The sequence below is a fragment of the Lithobates pipiens genome, unplaced genomic scaffold (genome assembly GCF_037356315.1).
Source record: "Lithobates pipiens isolate NorthernLeopardFrog02 unplaced genomic scaffold, aLitPip1_a1.2 Scaffold_22, whole genome shotgun sequence".
Classification (NCBI taxonomy): domain Eukaryota; kingdom Metazoa; phylum Chordata; class Amphibia; order Anura; family Ranidae; genus Lithobates; species Lithobates pipiens.
In genome coordinates, this window is record NW_027507784.1 from 183,651,649 (window position 1) to 183,676,022 (window position 24,374).

The window sequence follows — 24,374 nt, forward strand, 5'->3', positions numbered from 1 at the left end:
CATTCTCACAGAGCTCTGTGGCTGAAAAATTGATCAGCCGAAGCACCGTGTAAAAAGCTTTTAGCTAGTTTTCCTCCTTCATGGTGTATGGCTATTTAGAGACGATCTGGATAAGTACATCCAAAGGACCTCTAATGGGAAAGATCTCTTTTACCAGTAAAGAAGAGGTTCAAACATTTCTTCTTTAATCGTGCTGCCTCTCCTAAGCCAGGGGCATCTGCCTCTAGGAAGTCTCGACAGCCTCAACTGTCAGGTTCAAGGGAAAGTCCCCAAGGGTAGCACCAGGGTCAGAAGAGATCTTGGGGCAGAAAACCCACAAAGCAGAATGCTAAAGCCTTCTCATGAAGGGGCACCCCCACTCGTTCGGGTGGGGGGAAAGGTCCTGCAATTCTCAAGATCTGTCAGGAACAATGTCAAGACAGATGGATTTCTGCAGTTTTTTTCTCTAGGTTACGACTAGAGTTCTGAGAATTTCCGTCTCCTCGTTTTTTTCTAAGGGAAAATGTTCTCAAGGATCCAGAGAAAAAAGTCTCTCTTTCTGGCCTCTGGATCGTCTATTATTCCAGTCGGTGATATCAGAGGTTCCCTTAGTGGAACAGGGCACAGGGTTTGGCTCAAACCTTTTACGGCTCCAGAACCAAACAGAGAGGTAAGACCCATTCTAGATCTCGAAGATCTGAATCGGCACTTAAACATCCGATCCTTTCATTATCCGATCAGTTGTGTCCATCCTGCAAGGAGGGGAGTTTTTTGGCTTTAACCACTTTCAGACTGGACCATTTTGCTGGCTTAAGACCAGACCATTTTTTGCGATTCGGCACTGCGTCGCTTTAACTGACAATTGCTCGGTCGTGCGACATGGCTCCCAAACAAAATTGTCCTTTTTTTCCCCACAAATAGAGCTTTCTTTTGGTGGTATTTGATCACCCCTGTGGTTTTTATTTTTTGCACTATAAACAAAAATAGAGGGACAATTTTGAAAAAAAGTATTATTTTTTACTTTTTGTTATAATATCCCCCAAAAATATAAAAAATATAAAATAAAAAAATATAATCTAAAAAATTTTTTTTTCCCTCAGTTTAGGCCGATACGTATTCTTCTATATATTTTTGGTAAAAAAAATCGCAATAAGCGATTATTGATTGGCTTGCGCAAAAGTTATAGCGTTTACAAAATAGGGGATAGTTTTATGGCATTTTTATTAATACATTTTTTTTTTTACTAGTAATGGCGGCGATCAGCGATTTTTATTGTGACTGCGACATTATGGCAGACACATCGGACATTTTTGACACATTTTTGTGACCATTGTCATATATACAGTAATCGGTGCTATACAAACGCATTGATACCTGTGTAAATGACACTGGCAGTAAAGGGGTTAACCAGGGGGTGCCAGTGTAGGGGTTAAGTGTTCATAGGGGCGTGTTACTAACTGTGGGGGGCTGGGCTTTGTGTTAGTGAACACTGATGTCTGCTCCAATCACATGGAGCAGAGATCAGCATCACTTGTTGCTAGGCAGAACGGGGAGATGCTGTTTACAACGGCATCTCCCAGTTCAGCCTCCCCGTGAGACGATCGCGGGTATCCCCGCGGCGATCGAGTTCGCGGGACTCACGACCGGACTCACGGGGGTCCCAACCGGCACACGAGCGCGTCGCCGGTGGTGCGTGCAGGGCGGCATATAGAAATGGACGTACCTGTACGACAAAATGCCTGCCTGTGCCATTCTGCCGATGTACATCGGCGTGCTCCAGTCGGGAACTGGTTAATCAAGATCAAAAATGCATATCTCCATGTGCCAAATTTTGCCGCTCACCAATTTCTGCGTTTTGAAATATAAAATCATCATTTCAGTTGTGGCCCTGCCATTTGGTTTAGCCACAGCACCACGGGTGTTCTGAAAGATTTTGGCACCTCCTTTAGCCAGATTAAGGGCTCAAGGCATAACGGTCCTAGCCTATTTTTAATAGATCATTCAGTCTCGGGTTTAAACCAGAGTCTGATCACAGCTGTAACTACCTGAAATCTTAGGGTTGGATACTCAACCTAGGAAGATCATCCTTAACCACTTGCCGACCGCCGCACGACGATATACGTCCTAATTTTGAAGAGGGATATCTCGGTAACGGTAGCAGCTGCTGCCACAACCGAGATATCCATCTCTTCAGGCGGCGGTCGGCTGTACGATAACGGTGGTCTCCGCGGCGGATTCGCCGCGAGATCACCGCTATCGGCGGCGGGAGAGGTGCCACCCCCCTCCCGCCGCCCTCCTGCACCTTCCGCCGCTTACCGGAGCAGTCGGTAGCGGCGGAGGCGATCGGGTCCTTTCGTCTGCTGGGCATAGAGACAAGTGAGGCTAAGATGGCCCCCACTCGTCTCTATACCATAGGAGGGCAGAAGCGACGTCAAAACGTCACTTCCGCCCATACCTCTTAAAGGTATATTTTTTTTAGATGTCAGATTTTCTTTTATCTTATTTTTTTTTTTTGCATTTTAGCCCAAATATGAGATCTGAGGACTTTTTGACCCCGGATCTCATATTTAAGAGGACCTGTCATGCTTTTTTCTATTACAAGGGATGTTTACATTCCTTGTAATAGGAATAAAAGTGATCCATTTTTTTTTTTTAAAACGGTGTAAAAAGAAATAAAATCAATTAAAATAAATAAAACACCCCGTCACGACGAGCTTGCGCACAGAAGCGAGCGCATACGTGAGTAACGCCCGCATATGAAAACGGTGGTCAAACCACACATGTGAGGTATCGCCGCGATCGGTAGAGCGAGAGCAATAATTCTAGCCCTAGACCTCCTCTGTAACGCAAAAAATGCAACCTGTAGAATTTTTTAAATGTCGCTTATGGAGATTTTTGAGGCTAAAAGTTTGACGCCATTCCACGAGCGGGCGCAATTTTGAAGCGTGACATGTTGGGTATCAATTTACTCGGCGTACCATTATCTTTCACAATGTAAAAAAAATTGGGCTAATTTTACTGTTGTCTTATTTTTTTATTCAAAAAAGTGAATTTTTTCCAAAAAATGTGCGCTTGTAAGACCGCTGCGCAAATACGGTGTGAAAAAAAGTATTTCAATGACCGCCATTTTATTCTCTAGGGTGTTAGAAAAAAAACAATATAAAATGTTTGGGGGTTCTAAGTAACTTTCTAGCAAAAAAAAACAGTTTTAAACATGTAAACACCAAGTCTGAAAAAGAGGCCTGGTCCTTAAGTGGTTAAAGCGGTTTTGTACAGAAAATTGCAAGTTCATCTTATTCAAATGGCTTTGGAACATAGATGCAGTTATGACCATTGAAATAAAATATGCAGTATTTACCTTTTATTTTTAATGTTTATGCCGACTTCCGGGCTCTCCTCCCGTGGGAGTAGGCGTGTTTATCGGCTTCGCAATGGTCCCTGGGAACTTTTTTAGCTATTTCCCAGGAATCCATGGGGGACACAGTCATGGACACAGTTTCGGAAGGAGGACGCCGGTCACGTGGCGAGGGCGTGTCCGAAATTGCCATTTTGAAAGTGGGCAGGCAGCTCTATCTGCCATTACCACTATAGCACACGAGGCAAGAGGAAGGAAAACAAAGAGGACACTCAATGAGCATGTGCGAGATGGAGCGGTGGATGCTGGGAGCTCAGCGTCATCACATCCAGGAAGTAAATGCCTTTGGGCTTCAAACGCCCACAGTGAAAATGGAAACCGCCGGACTGCTTTTTTAAAAGTTTTCCTTAGCAATGAAATCGTCACGCCGGGGGTTAAAAAGACGCCGATCGTGACTGCAAAGACACCGTAGGAATCGCCCACCAGTGACACAGGTAAAAAAACAAAAAAAACGGCAGCGGAATCCCGATTTAAAACCATCAAGGAGATTACAGTACTTGGGGCTGGTTATAGATACCATAAAGAAGGAGGTATTCTTACACTAGGCAAGAATCAGTTCCATTGTAGGACTAATTCAACTTATCAAAACAAAGAAAAATCCTTCCATTCGGCTGTGCTTGAGATTGTTAGGGAAATGGTGGCCTCCTTTGAGGCCGTCCCTTGCGTGCTGTTTTTACTCTAAAACTGTTACAAAACACCATCCTGTCGGTCTGGAATAAAAAAAATTCAGGCCTTGTTTGTTTCCAATACGCTTGGCTCCCGACGTAGGTCAGAGCCTAAATTGGTGGTTGTTATCCAGCAAAAGGGAAAATCTTTTCTACTTGTATCCTGAAAGGTGTTAACAGATGCCAGCCTTCAAGGCTGGGGAGCAGCCCTGGTAGAAGATTCTGTCCAGGGGAGATGGTCCAGGTTAGAAGACCTTTCCTATCAACTTTTTGAAAGATTCGGGCAGTACATCTGGCCCTAGAACCTGGGACGCTCAGACTACGGGACTGTCCTGTCAGGATTCAGTCTCACGAGGCCACGGCAGTGGCTTACATCTATCACCAGGGGGGCATGAGAGGTCGTGCAGCCCAAAAAGATGTGAATGATGTTCTAGCTTGTCCAGAACACAACATTTCTTGCCTATCTGCAATTTTTCATTTCAGGAATAGAGAATTGGCAGGTGGAATACTTGAGTCGCCAACAATTATTTCCGGGAGAATGATATCTTCACCCTGACATATTCCTAGAGATATGTCACCAGCGGGGTATTCCGGACATGGATCTATTCGCGTCCAGATTCAACAACAAAGTCGGGAACAAGGGATCCGCTAGCAGGCGGAACAGACGCATTGGTCTTCCCATGGGATCAGTTTTCACTGTTCTAGGTATTTCTTCCAGTTCTGCTGCTTCCACTCCTCAGCGGAATTAAGCAGGAACGAAAGGAGGTGATTCTGGTGGCCCCAGTGGGTCCCTGACAATCGTGAGTACCAAAATCATAAAGATGGCAGTAGGAGTCCTTCAGACTCTGCCATTATAGCCAGACCTTTTCGCACAATGCCTGGTATTTCATCCTACCTTACAGACAAAAAATTTGACAGGTTTGACTGTTGAATCCCACTTTATAAAAGATCGTGGATGATCTCCTTTGGTAGGGTCTACTTTGATTAATGCCAGGAAACCGGCTTCCAGGATCATTTTACTATATAGTCTAGAAGGCATATGTTTCTTGGTGTGGATCCAGGGGTTGGCATCCCAGGAAGTATGTCATAGGCAGGACCCCTGATTTCCTGCATATGGGATCTGAAATTAATTGTCAGTGTTTTTTTTCAATGGCCTCTTGCTTCCCACTCTTGGTGCGTAGCTTATTCGGGGGGTAACACGGATTAATCCCCCCTATCAAGGCACCTCTAAATTCTTGTGATTTAAAATTGGTCTTATTGGCTTTGCTAAATTAGCCATTTGAGCCTTTATGAGAAATTCCCTTGGTTCTTTTTGACAAGAAAGATAATCTTTTTGGTTTCCATTTCTTCTGCAGGAAGAATATCGGAACTAGCGATTCTGTCTTCTAAAGAGCCATATTTGATCATGCATAAGGGTGAGGTGGTTTTATGTCCTCATCCTGAATTCCTACCAAAAGTGATAACAGGTTTTTTTTATTTAAACCAAGATAATATTCTTCCTTCTTTTTCTCAAAGCCTCAATCTAGGGAAGAGAAGGCACTACATTCCCTTCATGTAGTAAGAGTGATCAGAGTCTATTTTAAGGCGACTGCTCAGGTTCACAAAACAGATGTTTTGTTTGTACTGCCAGAAGGTCCAAAGATGTGGACAGGCAGCGTCAAAATCCACAATTTTCCTAAAGGATTCGTCAAGTGATTGTTCAAGCTGCAGCTTAAAGAAGAAAATTCTTCCTTCCTTCTTATTGTAGCAGGGACATATTTAGTTTATTAACGTGGCTATATATATATATATCCGTGTTAAATCTGTGGACATTGAGATGGTTCAGTGTTTGGAGACATCTATTGACAATGTCTGGTAATGCACAAGATATGGTGATTATAAATACACAGACTTTCATAGGAAGCACTGTTTGTTTTGCTAAGAGGTTTGACCTTTGTCACCCAGGAGTCTGTGTGACCTACCCATGAACACTCTGATATGCGGTGCATGCTGGGTAGGGTATAAAAGGGAGCGGCCATATTTGGTCTCTTGGGACCACGCTGCCTGCCTGTGCGGAACTGTGAGGAGGATCCTCGGACACATTGGCAGAAAGTCACCGTGGACTGCAAACCGGACTGTTAGCGAGGTGACCTGACGGAGCTGGTGATCGGATTGGCGAGGTTCGGAGACGCTTGTTGAAGTAGCGGAAGACCAGATCCAGTCAGCGGAGCGACAGAGTGCATCTGGCCTAGTCTAACTGAAGCAAGCTGCAGTTACCGGACTCAAGTCATCATCCAGAACGCTGATCCAGTTGGTGAGTGGGTTACGGCCCACCGTTTGTTATTACTGCACGCAGTTAGACTCACAGGCCTTGCTGGAACCTGTAGTTCCACGGAAGCGTAACTGAGCAACTGACATTTAGTAGGCTTGAGGCCTAGTTCACTTTAGCGCCCAAGGGTGACTACAAGTTCTTGGAACTATACCTGGAGCATTCTTTTTTTTTTTAACCAATTTCTCTTTATTAAGTTTTTTAAACACAAGTTTACAATGGCTTTCACAAATCAAAAAAACCCATCGTCTTCATACATATATAATAAAAACAGAGCCATATACAGTATTCAAGTTACTACAGGCTTTCCTACTTAACTATCCCTCCGCCCCCCTCCCCAGCCCTCCCCCCCACCTCGAGCACGCGCTGTTTGTCCCAGCCACCTCAATCATGGTTGGCTGGTTGGGAGGTCCTGGTCGCCATGAGGAGAGAAAAAAAAAAAAAAAAAAGAAAGGTAGGAGAGTAGCACCCACAGAGAAGTCCACCAAAAGGGGGTGGAGAGGTGGAAAGCCCCCCCCCCCCCCCCCCCCCCGCGGCCACGAACCAAACTAGCAGGTTCTGGGTCTATCCTTCGGCAACCCCACTCAAGGGGTAACCCATATCACTCAACCAGGGGTTCCATAGTGCCCTGAATTTCTTTAAATTGTTTTGCTTTATGAACATCGCTCGTTCACACCAGATTGTGGAGTTAATTGCATTTGCCCATGCTTCCAATACAGGAGGGTTTTTGGCTTGCCAGTTTATTGCTATTAGCCGCCTAGCCTGGTACAGGCACCTTAGTATAGACGTCCATGTTGGAGAATGAATTCTACCCTCCTCTAGGATGCCCAATAAGCAAACCTTGGCCTCTGGTTTCAGGGTGGTCTTAAAAGTCCTATTTATTCTCTGTACAATTTCCATCCAATACCTGTACAATTTTGGGCATTTCCACACCATGTGAAGAAGGTCACCTGGTGCCCCACATCTGGGGCATTCATCCCTGGGTTTCCTACCCATTTTCCACATCTTATGGGGGGTATGGTATGCTCTATGTATAAGAAACAAGTGAGACATTCACTGTGATGGAGATATGGAAACCAAACTTCCTTGTTCAAGTGTCTCGTCCCATTGCTTCTGGGTTATCGGCCCCATATCCCCTACCCATCCACGCCTGCTCTTATCGGGTCCCTCCCCCTTCAAGGTTCTATTCCTAAGTTTTATGTAAAGCCTAGAGATCTGGCCCTTTGCCTGCCTTCGGTCAATAAGGCCCTGGAACAGGGAAGTTTCGGTCATTTCAATAACTAGTGACCCATACTGTGCTAGAATTCCATGCCTCAGTTGCAGGTATTTATAAAACGTCTTGTTGGAGATACTAAATTCTTGGCTAAGGTCTTCAAAGGATTTCATAAGATTCCCTTCATATAGTTGCACTAGCCTACTAATCCCCTGCCTCTCCCATTCCAAGGATCTATCTATGCTGCTTAATTCAGCCAGGTTTCTATTGTACCATAGAGGGGTATAATCGGTCACTCCCACATAACCCATAAGTTGCTTTACTGTCCGCCACACCTTCCCCACTAGTGCATTAGTAGGGCACCTATGAGCAAATGAGTCAGCTTCCAGAACTTCAACCAATGATTTATGCGGGGCATTATCAGTCATCAATTTATGATTTGGGCACTCTCCACTTTGAAGCCCAGCCCCAGCTAAATGCTGGAGTTGAGCTGACAAGAAATATGATCTCAGATGTGGTATCGCCATTCCTCCTCCCTTGACCGGGAGCTGCAGCGTCTGTAGCCTAATCCGAGCTTGCCCTTTCTTCCAAGCTAGATCACGAAATAGCGATTCCAATTTCTTGAACCACTCTTGGTTGATCCAAATTGGAGAGTTGTGCAAGATATATAAAATTTGTGGCTGCCAGATCATTTTAATTAAGTTGCAGCGCCCCGCCACGGAGAGAGGGAGACAACACCAGTTGTTAACCTTCTGTTTCAGTTTTATCAACAGTGGTACCAAATTCTCCTTGACATACTGATTTACTTCTCCAGTAATCCAGACACCCAAGTACTTCAGCTTAGACACCACCTCTATACACATAATTGTAGGTGGGGATGAGTCCCCAGGTCTGGTCAACGGCAGGAGTGCTGATTTATTCCAGTTGATTACCAGACCCGACTGTTGCCCAAACTCCCCCATCATCTGTACCACATTGTTCAAGGTAGAATTCATATCCCCGATAAAGAACAAAACATCGTCCGCAAACAAAGCAATTTTATCTTCCCCCCCATCCACGACGGAATCCCTGGATGTCCGGACGCGATCTCGTCAGGACAGCCAGGGGTTCCATAGCCAATACAAACAGGAGGGGGGACAACGGACATCCTTGTCTCGTCCCCCTTTCAAGCTGGAATGCTTCAGAAAATACAGTTCCCATTTTAATTTTTGCCCTAGGTCTATTATACAGCAACTTTACCCATTGGATAAATAGAGGGCCAAAACCAAAGCGCTCCAGCACTCCCCATAGGTAGCCCCATTCCAAGCTATCAAAGGCCTTAGTGGCGTCTAGAGCTAATATAGCTCCAGGTCCATCGTTGTCCCTAGGTATCTGTATATTAAGAAAAACTCTCCTTATATTGGTGCTGGTTGACCTGCCCGGGATAAATCCAGACTGGTCTGGGTGTATCAATTTATGGATACAGTTGTTTAGGCGAGTCGCTAGGGCCTTGGCTAGTATTTTTACATCGGAACATAGCAAAGATATTGGCCGATATGACGAAACTTCTTGATGATCCTTCCCCTCCTTAAGTATTAAAGTGATGTTTGCCTCCAGCATGGAAGTGGGAAGTTCACCCATCTCCAATGCCTGATTTAGCGTTGCCAGGAGTTCCGGCAACAGCACTTCGCCATAGCGTTTATAGATTTCTATTGGGAGCCCGTCAGGGCCTGGGGATTTATGATTGGGCATTTCCGCCACTGCGTTTTTTAATTCTTCTAGCGTGAGTGGTAGTTCAAGACTCATTTTATCATGTTCTGATAGAGTTGGAATTGCTGTTTGGTGTAAAAAATCAACAGGATAGCCCTGTATAGTGGATTTGTATAAGTTTTTATAATAGTCGCTGAGTACCTTCATGATCACAGAGGGATTGGAGACAAGGTCGCCATTCAGCGTTTTAATCGTTTGTATCGTTGTCGAAGAGCTGTTAGTTTGAACTAAAAGGGAGAGGGCACGACCCACCCTCTCCCCCTCGCCAAAATAATGTTGGCGTTGAAATATACGCCTATTCTCCGCCTTCTTCAAGAGTGCCATTTTATATACCTGTTGGCTTTCCTTCCATGCCTTCTGCCTGTCTAGCGATGGATCCTCTATGTACGCTCGCTCCGCCTGGATAACATCATTTCTTATTAAGCTCTCCTGATCTCGAGTTTGCCTCTTAATTGTCGCAATTTGCTGTATTAATATACCTCTAATATAGGCCTTTAAGGAGTCCCAACATACCTGGAGCATTCTAAGTTAACTTTCGCACTTGCCCCTTTGGAGTACAAATATCTGAAGAACTACTTAAGCTAGCATCGAACGAAGATAAAGGCGAAAGTACTTTAAGTGAGGCCTCACATAAAACTTTAAGGGGAGCTCCCAGGTCTAGATAACACACTTGCATATTGCTTATTGTATTTGACTGTTGATTCATGCTGTACTGACGTTCTACTTTGGGACGATCGTGCAATCCATGTAAGCATTTACTTGTTATACTTTCAGTAAAAGTATTTCCTGGCGCATCTTCATGGCAGCATACATATGGGTTGTGGCTCCGCCCCCCACAACCTGATAGGACTGGTTAACTATAAATCAAAGACAGACCCAGCTCACAGCATTCTCCTTTTTTTCCTCACCTGATCAGGACTGGAATCGCGAGGTATCCCTTACCAATTTTCGCCCCAGCCAGGTTAAGCCTCTCCTGGGTGGAAGTCCTTCCTGTACAGCCTCTAAATGAGCTATATGGTTGGAGCCCCATTCTGGTGGTGCAGGCTTCTCAAAGAAAGCTTTAAACAAGCTTTGACGTAAGTGACAGCGTTTCCTTTTTCTTTCCATATGCCTTTTACTTCTTTCTCTGTGTTATGGGCGTTTGCCATTTCCAAGATGGCTGCAACAGTGCAAGTATACTCTGAGGATGACAGACAGGAAGTGATGCAGCCTCTGTGTTTCCTGGCTAGAGCTTTCCATGTTGGTGATCTAAACAGGCTCAGGCACTGATATCATCACTAGTGGCAAATGTGAGTTCTAAAATGTTTTTATGGCATTTTTTCGGCAACAAATGGTGGTGCTCTCTACTCATGCATGCTGGATGCTTATGTGGTCATTGTTTGCAGGTATGTTTCCCTTTTTATGGCTTTCACCTGTGTTTTTCCCTATCTCCTTTTCAATGCTTGCTCTGGGATCACTGTGTTAGGGCTTGGTTTCCACTAGTGCGACTTGTTACTGCAAAGTTGCATGATGGGTCGTACTCCATGGTTTCCAGTGAGTCCGTTAATGTCTGTGTTCATGGACCTTGGGAGTATAACGGGCATTGCTCCGAGTCGCATCACATTTTTGGCAAAGTCATGCGACTTTCAGGTCGCAATAGTGGAGACTTAGCATTATTCTGTTTTTCATTTCAACCTGCTGCTTTGTTCTGTTTCTATGGGAAACGCTGTCCAGTCAGACCACCGATTGCCTTAAGGTATAGGAATTAGGTAAGTAGTGAAGATTGAGAAAAAGAGAGCCAATATCTATAGTCCTGTAAGGACTACAAGATGGAGGGAGCCTTCTGATGGTCAAGACAAGTCACTATCTAAGAACAGACATCGAGGCAATGTTGATTAAATCTCATTATCATTGCTCCCTGTTTACAAACATCACAAATTATCGCATTTGTTGTGGAAAGTCATTGCCTGCCAAGCTAGTGTGTCAAATGAACAAGCACTATACAGCCGTGCAAGGACCTCAAGATGAAGAGAACCTGCTAAAAGCCAAAACAGTCACTGTTTGCTTGTCGCTGCAGCCATTGATCTCTCCCTTCTCACAAGCTGTCTGTGTGAGGAGGGAGAGCGGCGCTGAGAGATGATCTCATATGTTTACATATGAGATCATCTCACATTGGACACGCCGATCGCGCTGTAAACGGCCGCTGTGATTGCCCGTTTACAGCAATCTGTGACTGGCTGTGTCCGAGGGACACGGCCAGCACAGAACTTCCCCGATGCGCGCATTGCGGAAGTAAACAGGAGGCCATTCAGGAACGGCCTCCCGGCAGTTAGCGTCCGCTCTGCAGCTGTATTTCGGCTATAGGGCGGGCGCGAATCAGTTAATATTGATTTGATAAAATCTGAATGAACCAAAGACCAAGTCGCGGCCTTACAGATCTGAGCCATAGAGGCCTGATGATGCACCACCCAAGAGACACTAATCGCCCTGGATGAGTGTGCTCTAACATAATGTAGCACTTACCTCTGAAGGAGCTGCTAGTTTGAATTGGGCCTGCACTCTTCAGAGAAATCCCCCTTTAGCGTAACTCTGTCCCCTTGGCACAGCTGTGGTGCAATAATATAGTACAATATAAACAGTATAAAATACCTGCAAATCAATCCCTTGGGATCCTCTGGCTCCACCTGGTGGGGAAAGACAGCATGCCACACAATTGTACTCTTAACCAGAAAATGGAAAATTGTATACTCACCTTTCCGTAATTTTCCTTTCCTGGTGCATCTTCATGGCAGCATACATATGGGTTGTGGCTCCGCCCCCCACAACCTGATAGGACTGGTTAACTATAAATCAAAGACAGACCCAGCTCACAGCATTCTCCGTAACTCTCACCATTTGGGTGGGCATCTGTATGCTGCCATGAAGATGCACCAGGAAAGGAAAATTACGGAAAGGTGAGTATACAATTTTCCATTTTCCTGGCGCATCATGGCAGCATACATATGGGGACTAACTCGCCATACGGGGAGGGTGCAAGAACATTTTATAACCATCAGTAGCGCAAGTATGCACCATGAATTTTCCAATTTTTCTGTCGCGAGCCGGGTTCACCTATTAAAGTGTAATGAAGGTGTCCTGGGAGGACCATATTGCCAACTTTCAAATACCTCAGGAGTCTCCCTCCCTTCAGTTGCCATTGCTCTGGGACATCCCACATAGTAACTACTATGGCTCTGTGTCCCCTGATGTAAGAAAAGAAAACAGAATTTTTAAAACCGCTTACCTGTAAAATCCTTTTCTTTGATCTACATCAGGGGACACAGAGGTCCCTCCCTTCTTGGTATACACTTGTATTGCTTGGCTACAAAACTGAGGACTCTCAGTAGTGGGAGGGGTTATTTAAGGAGTACACTTTTTGCCTTAGGTGATGGACACTGGCACGCCCTATCAGTGGCCCTATAACCCACATAGTAACTACTATGGATCTGTGTCCCCTGATGTACATCAAAGAAAAGGATTTTACAGGTAAGCTGTTTTAAAAATCCTGTTTTCCCTGATTCTATGTAACAAGTGCAGAAAGTTCTCTGCTCACTTCTGACAAAAAAAAAATCCACACAGCCTGCCAGCATCGGAGATAAAGAGCAACATCCACACTCACTGGAGCGCTGAGCTGTTGAAGGGCGGGGAGTAGCCGTCTCATCGGCTCGCTTAGAGGCTGAGACGGCCATCAGTCCAGGCATCTGGCAGATCCAGACTCACGCGGTGCCTGGACTGATCTTGGTGACATTAGACTGGACTTCAGAGCGCTTTCTGCTGGAAACGAGTTACAGGAGTGCAAAATAAATTGCACTTCTGTGACCCATAAAAGAAGCCAAGCCGAATGAGCTCAGGCTGAACATCTTTAACCACTTGCTTACTGGGCACTTAAACCCCCCTCAGTCCCAGACCAATTTTCAGCTTTCAGCGCTGATGCACTTTGAATGTCAATTGCACGGGCATACAACACTGTACCCAAATGAAATTTTTATAATTTTTTTCCCACAAATAGAGCTTTCTTTTGGTGGTATTTAGTTACAGCTCGGAGTTTTATTTTTTGCTAAACAAACAAAAAAAGATGCAAAAAAAAAAAATCATGTTTTAATAGTTTGTTCTAAAATTTTGCAAACGGGTCATTTTTCTCCTTCATTGAAGTGCGCTGATTAGGCGGCACTGATAGGCTGCATTGGTGGGCACTGATGGGCTGCATTGGTGGGCACTGATGGGCTGCATTGGTGGGCACTGATGGGCTGCATTGGTGGGCACTGATGGGCTGCATTGGTGGGCACTGATGGGCTGCATTGGTGGGCACTGATGGGCTGCATTGGTGGGCACTGATGGGCTGCATTGGTGGGCACTGATGGGCTGCATTGGTGGGCACTGATGGGCTGCATTGGTGGGCACTGATGGGCTGCATTGGTGGGCACTGATGGGCTGCATTGGTGGGCACTGATAGGCTGCACTGGTGGGCACTGATAGGCATAGTTAAGGCGGCACTAATAGGCACAGATAAGATGGGCACAGATAAGATGGGCACAGATAAGATGGGCACAGATAAGATGGGCACGGATGGGTGGCACGGATGGGTACCACTGATAGATGGGACTGATGGGTGGCACTGCTGGGCACTGATGGGCGGCACTGCTGGGCACTGATGGGCGGCACTGGGGTGCAGCACCTTTGAGGCAGATTGTGGGCACTGTGGGTGGCACTGCTGGGTGGCACTGTGGGCACTGCTGGGTGGCACTGTGGGCACTGCTGGGTGGCACTGACGGGGGCACTAACTTTTATTAAATTGGCACTGCAGGGGGCAGGTGGGCACTGGCAGGGGGCAGGTGAGCGCTTACATTACTGGCCGTGATCGGGACTGATGTCCCGATCACGGCCGCCGGTGATCGGCTTTTTTTTTTTCTCCTCGAGCTGTCAGCGCGAGGAGGAATAATAGCCGATTACCGGCTCCGTTCTATCACATAATCAGCTGTCAATGGCTGACAGCTGATCACGTGATAAGGGGTCGGGATCGACCCCTTGCACGGATCGGTGATCAGGCGAGTCTCATGGACTCGCCGATCACAGAGCGCGCCGGGGCGCCCCTCAGGGGGCGCGCAGGCCGCTCGTACACGGGACGACGTCAATAGACGTAGTCCCGGAAATCTAGGTCCGCGCTAATGCCGTCATTTGGCAATAGCGCGGTACCGAAGTGGTTAAAGACTAAACCTTTTTCTGACACTTTTTGCTTACAAGTTCAGATCTGTATTTTTTTGCTAGAAACTTACTTGGAACCCCCAAACATTATTTTTATATTTATAATGTTGTTGCAATATTTTGTTAAACTGTATTTGAGCAGCGGTCTTTCAAACGCATGAGAACGAGTCATGGAGAAAATTGTGATCTTTATTGCAAGTAAATAAATTGTGATTCTCATTTTAACCAGAATTGTGCAGCTCTACCCTCTCCCTATCCCACAAACCATATATTTTCTTAAAGTGGAAGTCTCGCCTAGAACCAACTATGCTTGAAATGGCTTCCACCCCCTTCTAACACCTATACTACCTACCCTGTAGAAGGAAAATTGCTTATACTTAACATGCCTATTTTCAGGGAGCTCTGATCTAAACAGGTGATCAGTTCCTAACGGCTGGCTTCAGGAAGAGGAGAGACAGCCAACAGTAGATTCTCAATAGTAATCCTATCACCACCCAGACATACCATCTGTTGTCAATGCTCTCTCCTCTCTTCTGAAGCTGGCCACTGGGGATATCACAAGACCAGACCGGAGTGCTCTGAGAATAAGTAGGTTTATGCATCTTTCTTTCAAGGGGTAGTTAGTATAGGAGTTAGAAATTGGGTGGGAGCCTCTTTAAAATACATACAAAATGCAAAAAGTCAAATATTCTTACGAATTCCAAAAGATACAACTGTATTCATGTTAAAGCCCCATTCACACCTGAGCGTTTTGTAGCTGGAAGCCTGAAGCTACAAAACGCTAGAGGGGAAAAAATCTATTATTGTGAATGGAGATGGTTCACATCTCCACTCCATGCCGCCTGAAGCCGAATGCCTGAAGCTCAAACAAGTTCTGGACCCTTTTTTGTCGTTCGAATCGAGCAGATTTGGGCGTTTTTATTCTTTTTACATTGGTGACCTTTTGCCCTGCATAAAATCGCGGCAAAACGCTGCGAAATCGCGGTAAAAAACAAAGCACAATCGTGGTAAATTTGTGCGATTTTCTGCTTGAAAACGCTACGCTCAGGTGTGAATGCAGCCTTATAGCTTATATAGTGCAGTGCCACTGAATAAAAATCTTTATATTCTTATAGACTATGTGCCCTTAATAAAGTCTTTTACATCTAAATCCCAATGTGATGAAAAAAATTCAGTCCATAATATGTGTAACCACCGCTGTGCTCTTCAGTCAACAATCCAATCCACCAATCCAATTATAAAAACAAAAGTGCACACCACCACCAGTTGAAAGACCTGCTCACCTAAAAGATGAGTAAAGTAGGCTCTATTCAAATACCACTCTTGCGATAAACCCTGGTATGGTCTTCTCCTTCCCCTCCTGGGATTCAGCACTCTTAACTCGTCTCTTTCTCAGCGAACCACATGCAACCAGAAAGGCAGACTACAAAAATCTTTATTAATGAATGTGATCACATCCATTTAAAAGTTTTCTGCATTCTCCTGTGCAGCCACCCAATGGTTGCTCCTGTTTTGTTTTATATTGTGATGAACAACGGCCTAAGGTAATGGTGTTAAATATAAAAAAAGAATGCATGTGATTAGAGGGTTGTTAGCCATCGACAACATCTATCATAAATGCAGGTGGTCCTGGGCATCAGATAGCTGAAGCAACTATAAACTTTCAGCCTCTAAAAACTGTTTTGAATGTAAGGGTTTACTCAGCTGGCCAGCTGGAAGTAATTCTGTTCTGACATCCTTAAGTCCATAGCAGGAAAATGGTTAAAGAACTATATTGTACTGACCTGTAACACTTGTGCAGCTTTAGGGTATCTTTCAATTATGTTGTTTACTTCTCTACCTGTGTAATTTTTACATTTTTCTCGTGTTAAAATCTGCATTTTTTTTTCTTGATAATTGCCAGTGTTGTACAAACTAGTGCACATACAACCTAGAACCCAACAGTAAATTTGAGCATAGCATATTACAGAGATGGAGAACTTACAGCAGCCCATACATTTAGCATACAAGAAGACTTCCAGACATTATAGGGCAAAATACTTCAGAGGTGCATGTTTTCTAACTAGTAGCCTGTCCATTACTAGGTCAAGTGGGCTCCAGCTTGGAGTGCCCAGCCAGGGACCCCAGAGGTTCTCTTATTTGTGGGGCAATCCATATGTTGGTGTGTGTATATATATATTTAGTTCTCTAACCAAAGTGTCCCCCATACATTGCAGCCATTTATTTTGGAAAGAAAGGTCTAGTGACGTCCAGTGCCTTAAGAGAACCCCCCAAGCCTGGAATAAGCTACTGCTTCCATAGGCAGACAGTTGAATGTCATCTAGGATGCAGTGTTTAGGTTCAAGTCCTGTAGCACTGTTGTACCTCTTGCAATGCCTCTTCCCACTGATCCCCTATGAGGGGGCCAAGGTCTACTGTTTTTACACTTTCAGAGGGAAGGACTTCAAGGAACTCCTTTGGCGACATAGCGTAACATCTGAAGATGAAGCCCTTAGTGGTGGAAGTGCTGGTCATCATATTGTAAAGTGGAGTTGAGCTTTGACGCCATACTGTGTACAATTTATTCTAGAAACATATTTTTTTTCCACTTTATTGTTATTACCAAGGGGGCTAACAAAAGTACCCTATGATGATAGCATGGTCAAGTGATGAGCTCTCTTTATTGAGACATTAGGAGTCTTGGTTCCATATTGTTGCCTTTACTTTCCACTGCATCTAATCAAGCACAGATCATGGTACTTTTGTAAAACTGATCTGAGGAGATTATAATTTTGCCTAACCAATTTCAAAATACTACAAAAGAGCAAATTGCCGGCTGTTAAAACAATACCAAGAGCATGACTATATTTGCCCACTGCACCTTTACAGTATATAAGTAGTTTCATAATATGTTCCTGTTTTCAGTCATTTTACAAAGCTACAGAAATATAAAAAGTACAGATATCAGGTACAGAGTGGTAATGTATTTTTCTTCATGGCATGCCAACCAGGCAGGTTTCATTATGAATGCATTTGCACCATTCAGGAAAGAAAGCAGCAGAATTTGTCACATCTACTTGCAACATTGTGTGGTCAAAGGGTGCTATAAATCTGTAGGTCCCGTGGCAGGTGACCTTTAAAACCACACAGAATTCACAAGCTTCGCTAGGTGGATTTGCTGCCAACAGGTAGAGCCTGTCTCCCAGAGGCTTCCCCTACAATTATACTCCTCAGAAGCGGCAAACATGAACCACTAATACCAGGTCTTTCTGAATTGTTCTCCTCTGTTCTGCAGGGAGAGAGAGAGATTGCATTCCATACAATATGCCTCCTTTAGTCGTGTGATAGAAGGTTGGGTCTATTTCCACACTGCTAGGTACACAGGCCCAAGTTGCATTACAGTGCATCTGGAAAGTGAAAAAGTGAAGTGCTGTGAATACTTTTCAGATGCATTATATTATGAGTATCCATTTGCACATTTTTTTTCTGCAGAACTTCTTGTTGTGTCACAAATATGTGGAGCCGGTTCTTGTTCCAGAGCAACTGGTTCAGTGAGTGTTTTTGACGGTTTCCCTAACGTTGTTCCAAAAAAAATTGTTTGACTGCAGGACTAGATGATATGTATCCTATTGCCTGTTTTGCCATTAAATCTCCAGTAGTTGGGGGGTGATGTGGGCAAAATGTTTGTGTAATTTACATGGGAAATATTTCTAATTTCTCCAAATGAAACATGAGATAATATTGGCAGAGTGATGTGTGATATTCTCCATTGCTGTAGAAGCATTTCTATACTGTTGGGCTGAAAAGTTTTCTAAGTATCCAGAAAAACTTTTCCAGAGATTGTTTTTGCTTTAGGTTCTCCGGAACTGTGTTTTGAATAGGAATGTTGCACTTAGTTTAACTATATGGGGTATTATTATGGGATTTCTTCATTTTTGTTTCTATCCAGGAGCCCACAAAAGTAGGCGAGGAAAGAGCTGTGGAGAACACATCAGAAGCCAGACATCCAAGCCCACTATGCAGCTCAGGGCCAGTCCAGAAGAAATTGATTTCTCAGGCATCCTCAACATCCTGTGGCCAAGCGTTTGATTTATCGCCCATCCGTCTCAAATTGTTTCCACTTTCAAATAAACCGAAGAAATAACACAGCAAGACCATGATATGCACACCTCTAAAAATCCTGACTTGCATCCTGCAGTTTCGGCTAGTATTTTGCCAAACAAGGTTAAGGATAATGAAGAGATGCAAAAGGGATGAATATAAAACCCGACTCATCTCTAAATGAAGGTTGTTTTAACTTTTTTTTTTTTGAGCTAGCAATAATAATTTTACAGCTGTCTGCTAAATCCAGATTTCTCAGCATTTAAAATTACACGTTATAATAGCCTTGCAAAATGATTTTTAATTTGAGGTAAACATGGATCCCAACAGTCAGCTAAAAGCATGGAGCAATATGTTACAGCTGCAGCTGATTAAAAAGCAGTAGTATAGCCATAGCCAATGAAGCTGGCGAAGCGCTAAGCACATCTATAAAGATCAGGCAGCGCTGCAAACCCACCTGCAGCGGCGCTTTGCAGTGCTGCCCCATTGTTTTCTATGGGATGGGGCGCTTTAGGAGCGATAAATACACCGATCCTACAGCGCTCCAAAGTTATGGCTTACAGGACTTTTTTGACTGTCCTGCACGCGCATTGCTCCAGTGTGAAAGACCTTGGGTTTTTACACTCGAGAGATGGCAGCGGCTGTTTCAGGGTGCTTTGCAGGCACTATTTTTAGCGCTGTGGCGCCTGCAAAGTGCCTCAGTGTGAAAGGGGTCTAAGTGTAATATAGTGAAGAGAGGATAGTAGCCACTATACATAGGTTGTTAATCATTTAATAAGGTTGTAATGATTTCTATTACACTAGGTCAGTGATGGCAATGTAACCTCTCATACTCTCATTACGCTTCAGTTCTCTGCTAGTGTTTCAAACCCTTTTTTTCTCTTCAACCAAGTTTTTTTTTTTTTTTTTTTTTTTTTGTGGAACAAAGAGAGCTTCCTTTGCATTTTTCAGGGTAAGCTGCTCCTCTACACTGCCTTGATGGCAGTATCTGGACCCCGCTATGAGGAAGATACGGGGCTGGCTTTTAATGTGACCCTGGAGCACTGAACCCAGCTTTGCCACTTTCACGGCATCCAATGAACCTTCTTTAATTACCCATTGAGTGCTTTACCGGTCCAGGTTGCTGGAGTAATCCTGTCCCTAAAGACTCCTAGGAGTATGCCCACCTGAGGGGTGTAGATCCTACATTGGTATTGGTATTTGCTGACAAAACTAAGCTAAGCAGGGCAATAACTTCTCCGTAGGATGTGGAAACCTTGCAAGAAGATCTGAACAAATTAATGGGGGTGTGCAACTACATGACAAATGAGGTTTAATGTAGAAAAATTTAAAATAATGAAATTTGGTGGCAAACATGAATGCAATCTACTCACTAGGGGATGAACTCTGGAGGGAATCTAGGATGGAAAAGGATCGGGGATCCTAGTAGATGATAGCAGCAGCTTGGCATTGCATGCCATTACTGAGCCTAACAAAGCGAACAGAATAGTGGCATGCATTAAAAAGGAGATTAACTCCAAGGATCATTCTCCACTCTACAAGACTTTGGTCCCGCTTCACCTGGAGTATGCTGTCCAGTTCTGGGCACCAGTCCTCAGGAAGGATGTACTGGAAATGGAGCGAGTACAAAGGAGGACAATAAAGCTAATAAAAGAGTTTGGAGGATATCAGTTATGAAGAAAGGTTTTGAGTGCTGAACTTATTCTCTATGGACAAGAGACGCTCGAGAGGGGATAAGATTTCAATTTACAAATACCATACTGGTGACTGGTGACACAATAGGGATAAAACTTTTTCGTGGAAGGGAGTTTAATAAGACATGGCCACTCACTAAAATCTAAAATTAGAAAAGAGGTTTAACCTTACACTGCATAGAGGTTTCTTTACTGTAATAGTGGCAACGATGTGGAATTAAGTGGGGGGGGGGGGCGGGGCAGCATCGATGGTTTAAAAAAACTATAAGATGAGCACCTGAACAACCGCAACATACAGAGATATACAGTGTAATACTGACATACAATCACACACATAGGATGGACTTGTGTCTTTTTTTCAATTTCACCTACTATGTAACTATGGTACTCTTCAGTACCTTGTCGCAGTGTTTACTCGAAGGCGCTCACCAGACTGCTACTGTTGTAGGTTATTGGGGCTTGTCCCCTATTTTATAGCCTAGCATGTGATTTTTCTCTTGTATCTTCCCCTCTTTTTTTTTTTTTTTTTTTTTTTGCTTTACTATATATTTGTGATAATAAAGTAGATGTTTGTATTTTACTTTGTTGCCCCTTTCAGTTTCAGTGCAGCCTGGGTAAAGCCACTTGGGGAGAGATTAAACCGCTGTAGTACCTGGGCTTCTTTACTAGTTCCCTCTCTCTCTCCCTCTCCCTCTCCCACCCTCTCTCTCCCTCTCCCTCTCTCTCCCTCTTCCCCGCCCTCTCTCTCCCTCTTCCCCCTCTCTCTCTCCCTCCCCCCTCTCTCCCTCTCCCCCCCTCTCTCCCTCTCCCCCCTCTCTCCCTCTCCCTCCCCCTCTCCCTCCCCCTCTCCCTCCCCCTCTCCCCCTCTCCCTCTCCCCTCTCCCTCCCCCTCTCCCCCTCTCCCTCCCCCTCTCCCACCCTCTCTCCCTTTCCCCTCTCTCTCCTCCCTCCCCCCCCTCCTCTCCTCTTCCCCCTCTCTCTCTCTCCCTCTCCCCCCCTCTCTCTCTCCCTCTTCCCCCCTCTCTCTCTCCCTCTTCCCCCCCTCTCTCTCTCCCTCTTCCCCCCCTCTCTCTCCCTCTCTCTCTCCCTCTCTCCCCTCCTTCTCTTCCCCCTCTCTCTCCCTCTCCCCCCTCTCCTCCCTCTTCCCCCCCTCTTCCCCCCTCTCCCCTCTCTCTCCCCCATCTCTCCCCTCTCTCCCCTTCTCCCCTCTCCCCTCTCAATATTCCCCCCCTCTCTCCCTCTCCCCCCTCTCTCCCCTCTTCCCCACCCTCTCTCTCTCTCCCCACCTCTCTCTCTCTCTCCCTCTTCCCACCCTCTCTCTCTCTCTCTCTCCCTCTTCCCCACCCTCTCTCTCTCTCTCTCTTCCTCTCTCTCTCTCTCTCTCTCCCTCTTCCCCACCCTCTCTCTCTCTCTCTCTCTCCCTCTTCCCCACCCTCTCTCTCTCTCTCTCTCTCTCTCTCCCTCTTCCCCACCCTCTCTCTCTCTCTCTCTCTCTCTCTCCCTCTTCCCCACCCTCTCTCTCTCTCTCTCTCTCTCTCTCTCCCTCTTCCCCACCCTCTCTCTCTCTCTCTCTCTCTCTCCCTCTTCCCCACCCTCTCTCTCTCTCTCTCTCTCTCTCCCTCTTCCCCACCCTCTCTCTCTCTCTCTCCCTCTCTCCCTCTTCCCCACCCTCTCTCTCTCTCTCTCCCTCTCTCCCTCTTCCCCACCCTCTCTCTCTCTCTCTCCCTCTCTCCCTCTTCCCCACCCTCTCTCTCTCTCTCTCTCTCCCTCTTCCCCACCCTCTCTCTCTCTCTCTCTCTCTCCCTCTTCCCCACCCTCTCTCTCTCTCTCTCTCTCTCTCTCCCTCTTCCCCACCCTCTCTCTCTCTCTCTCTCTCTCTCTCTCTCCCTCTTCCCCACCCTCTCTCTCTCTCTCTCTCTCTCTCTCTCCCTCTTCCCCACCCTCTCTCTCCCTCTTCCCCCACCCTCTCTCTCTCCCTCTTCCCCCCCCCCCCCTCTCTCCCTCTGCCCCCACACTCTCTCTCTACCTCTGCCCCCACACTCTCTCTCTACCTCTGCCCCCACACTCTCTCTCTACCTCTGCCCCCACACTCTCTCTCTCCCTCTGCCCCCACACTCTCTCTCTCCCTCTGCCCCCACACTCTCTCTCTCCCTCTGCCCCCACACTCTCTCTCTACCTCTGCCCCCACACTCTCTCTCTACCTCTGCCCCCACACACTCTCTCTACCTCTGCCCCCACACTCTCTCTCTACCTCTGCCCCCACACACTCTCTCTACCTCTGCCCCCACACTCTCTACCTCTGCCCCCACACTCTCTCTCTACCTCTGCCCCCACACTCTCTCTCTCTGCCCCCACACACTCTCTACCTCTGCCCCCACTCTCTCTCTCTCTCTGCCCCTTTCTCTCTGCCCCTTTCTCTCTCTCTCCCTGCCCTGCTCTCTCTCTTCCCCTCGCTCTCTGCCCCTCGCTCTTTCTCTCTCTCTCTCTGCCCCCGCTCTTTCTCTCACGCTCTTTCTCTCTCTCTGCCCCCGCTCTTTCTCTCACGCTCTTTCTCTCTCTCTGCCCCCGCTCTTGCGCTCTCTCCCTGCCCCCGCTCTTGCGCTCTCTCCCTGCCCCCGCTCTTGCGCTCTCTCCCTGCCCCCGCTCTTGCGCTCTCACCCTGCCCCCGCTCTTGCGCTCTCACCCTGCCCCCGCTCTTGCGCTCTCACCCTGCCCCCGCTCTTGCGCTCTCACCCTGCCCCCGCTCTTGCGCTCTCACCCTGCCCCCGCTCTTGCGCTCTCACCCTGCCCCCGCTCTTGCGCTCTCACCCTGCCCCCGCTCTTGCGCTCTCACCCTGCCCCCGCTCTTGCGCTCTCACCCTGCCCCCGCTCTTGCGCTCTCACCCTGCCCCCGCTCTTGCGCTCTCACCCTGCCCCCGCTCTTGCGCTCTCACCCTGCCCCCGCTCTTGCGCTCTCTCCCTGCCCCCGCTCTTGCGCTCGCTCTCTGCCCCCGCTCTTTCTCTGTCTGCCCCCGCTCTTTCTCTGTCTGCCCCCGCTCTTTCTCTGTCTGCCCCCGCTCTTTCTCTGTCTGCCCCCGCTCTTTCTCTGTCTGCCCCCGCTCTTTCTCTGTCTGCCCCCGCTCTTTCTCTGTCTGCCCCCGCTCTTTCTCTGTCTGCCCCCGCTCTTTCTCTGTCTGCCCCCGCTCTTTCTCTGTCTGCCCCCGCTCTTTCTCTGTCTGCCCCCGCTCTTTCTCTGTCTGCCCCCGCTCTTTCTCTGTCTGCCCCCGCTCTTTCTCTGTCTGCCCCCGCTCTTTCTCTGTCTGCCCCCGCTCTTTCTCTGTCTGCCCCCGCTCTTTCTCTGTCTGCCCCCGCTCTTTCTCTGTCTGCCCCCGCTCTTTCTCTCTCTCTGCCCCCGCTCTTTCTCTCTCTCTGCCCCCGCTCTTTCTCTCGCTCTCTCTCTCTGCCCCTGCTCTTTCTAAAACCCATCTGTTGAAGCACCCGTCCGAGGCGCATTGGTGCAAGTTTGGCTATCCTGGAGGGAACCATATACCACTGAAGCAGTGCTTCTGCTGTCATCTTTCTGTTGACCCTCCTTATTTTTTCTTGTGGGTATGTTGCTGTTTTGGCTAAATATTTGCCAACCCTTTGGCCTATTGTTTGGGGTTGTCCCATGATCTAAGAATAAACTACACTACAGTAAAGGACACCGTTCTCTTCCCTCTTTCTCTGATCTCCTTACTACTTGCTAACAAATTGAAGCCTCTATGAGTATGCAGGACTATATGGGTACACTTTTGTGCACCTTATGGTAACTGCATATAATCCATGGTCTAAGAATCAACTCCTGTGTCCTGTACTACAGTGCCTTAAAGTATTCATACCCTTTGGAATTTTCCACATTTTGTCATGTTATAACCAAAAACATAAATGTATTTTATTGGGATTTTATATGATAGACCAACAAAAAGTGGCACATAATTGTGAAGTGGAAGGAAATTGATAAATGGTTTTCAAATGTTTTTTTTACAAATATCTGAAAAGTGCATTTGTATCCAGCCCCCTTTTCTCTGAT

General features: G+C 46.3%; 1 protein-coding gene across 1 annotated transcript in view; it reads left to right on the forward strand.

The window, feature by feature from the left end:
* The window catches only part of TNRC18 (trinucleotide repeat containing 18), a 392,145-nt gene that overhangs the window by 99,741 nt on the left and 268,030 nt on the right, over positions 1–24,374 (forward strand). The window contains 3 exon segments of the mRNA XM_077448715.1: positions 18,478–18,655; positions 18,658–18,771; positions 18,774–18,815. Coding sequence (XP_077304841.1) covers positions 18,478–18,655; positions 18,658–18,771; positions 18,774–18,815 — 334 coding nt within the window.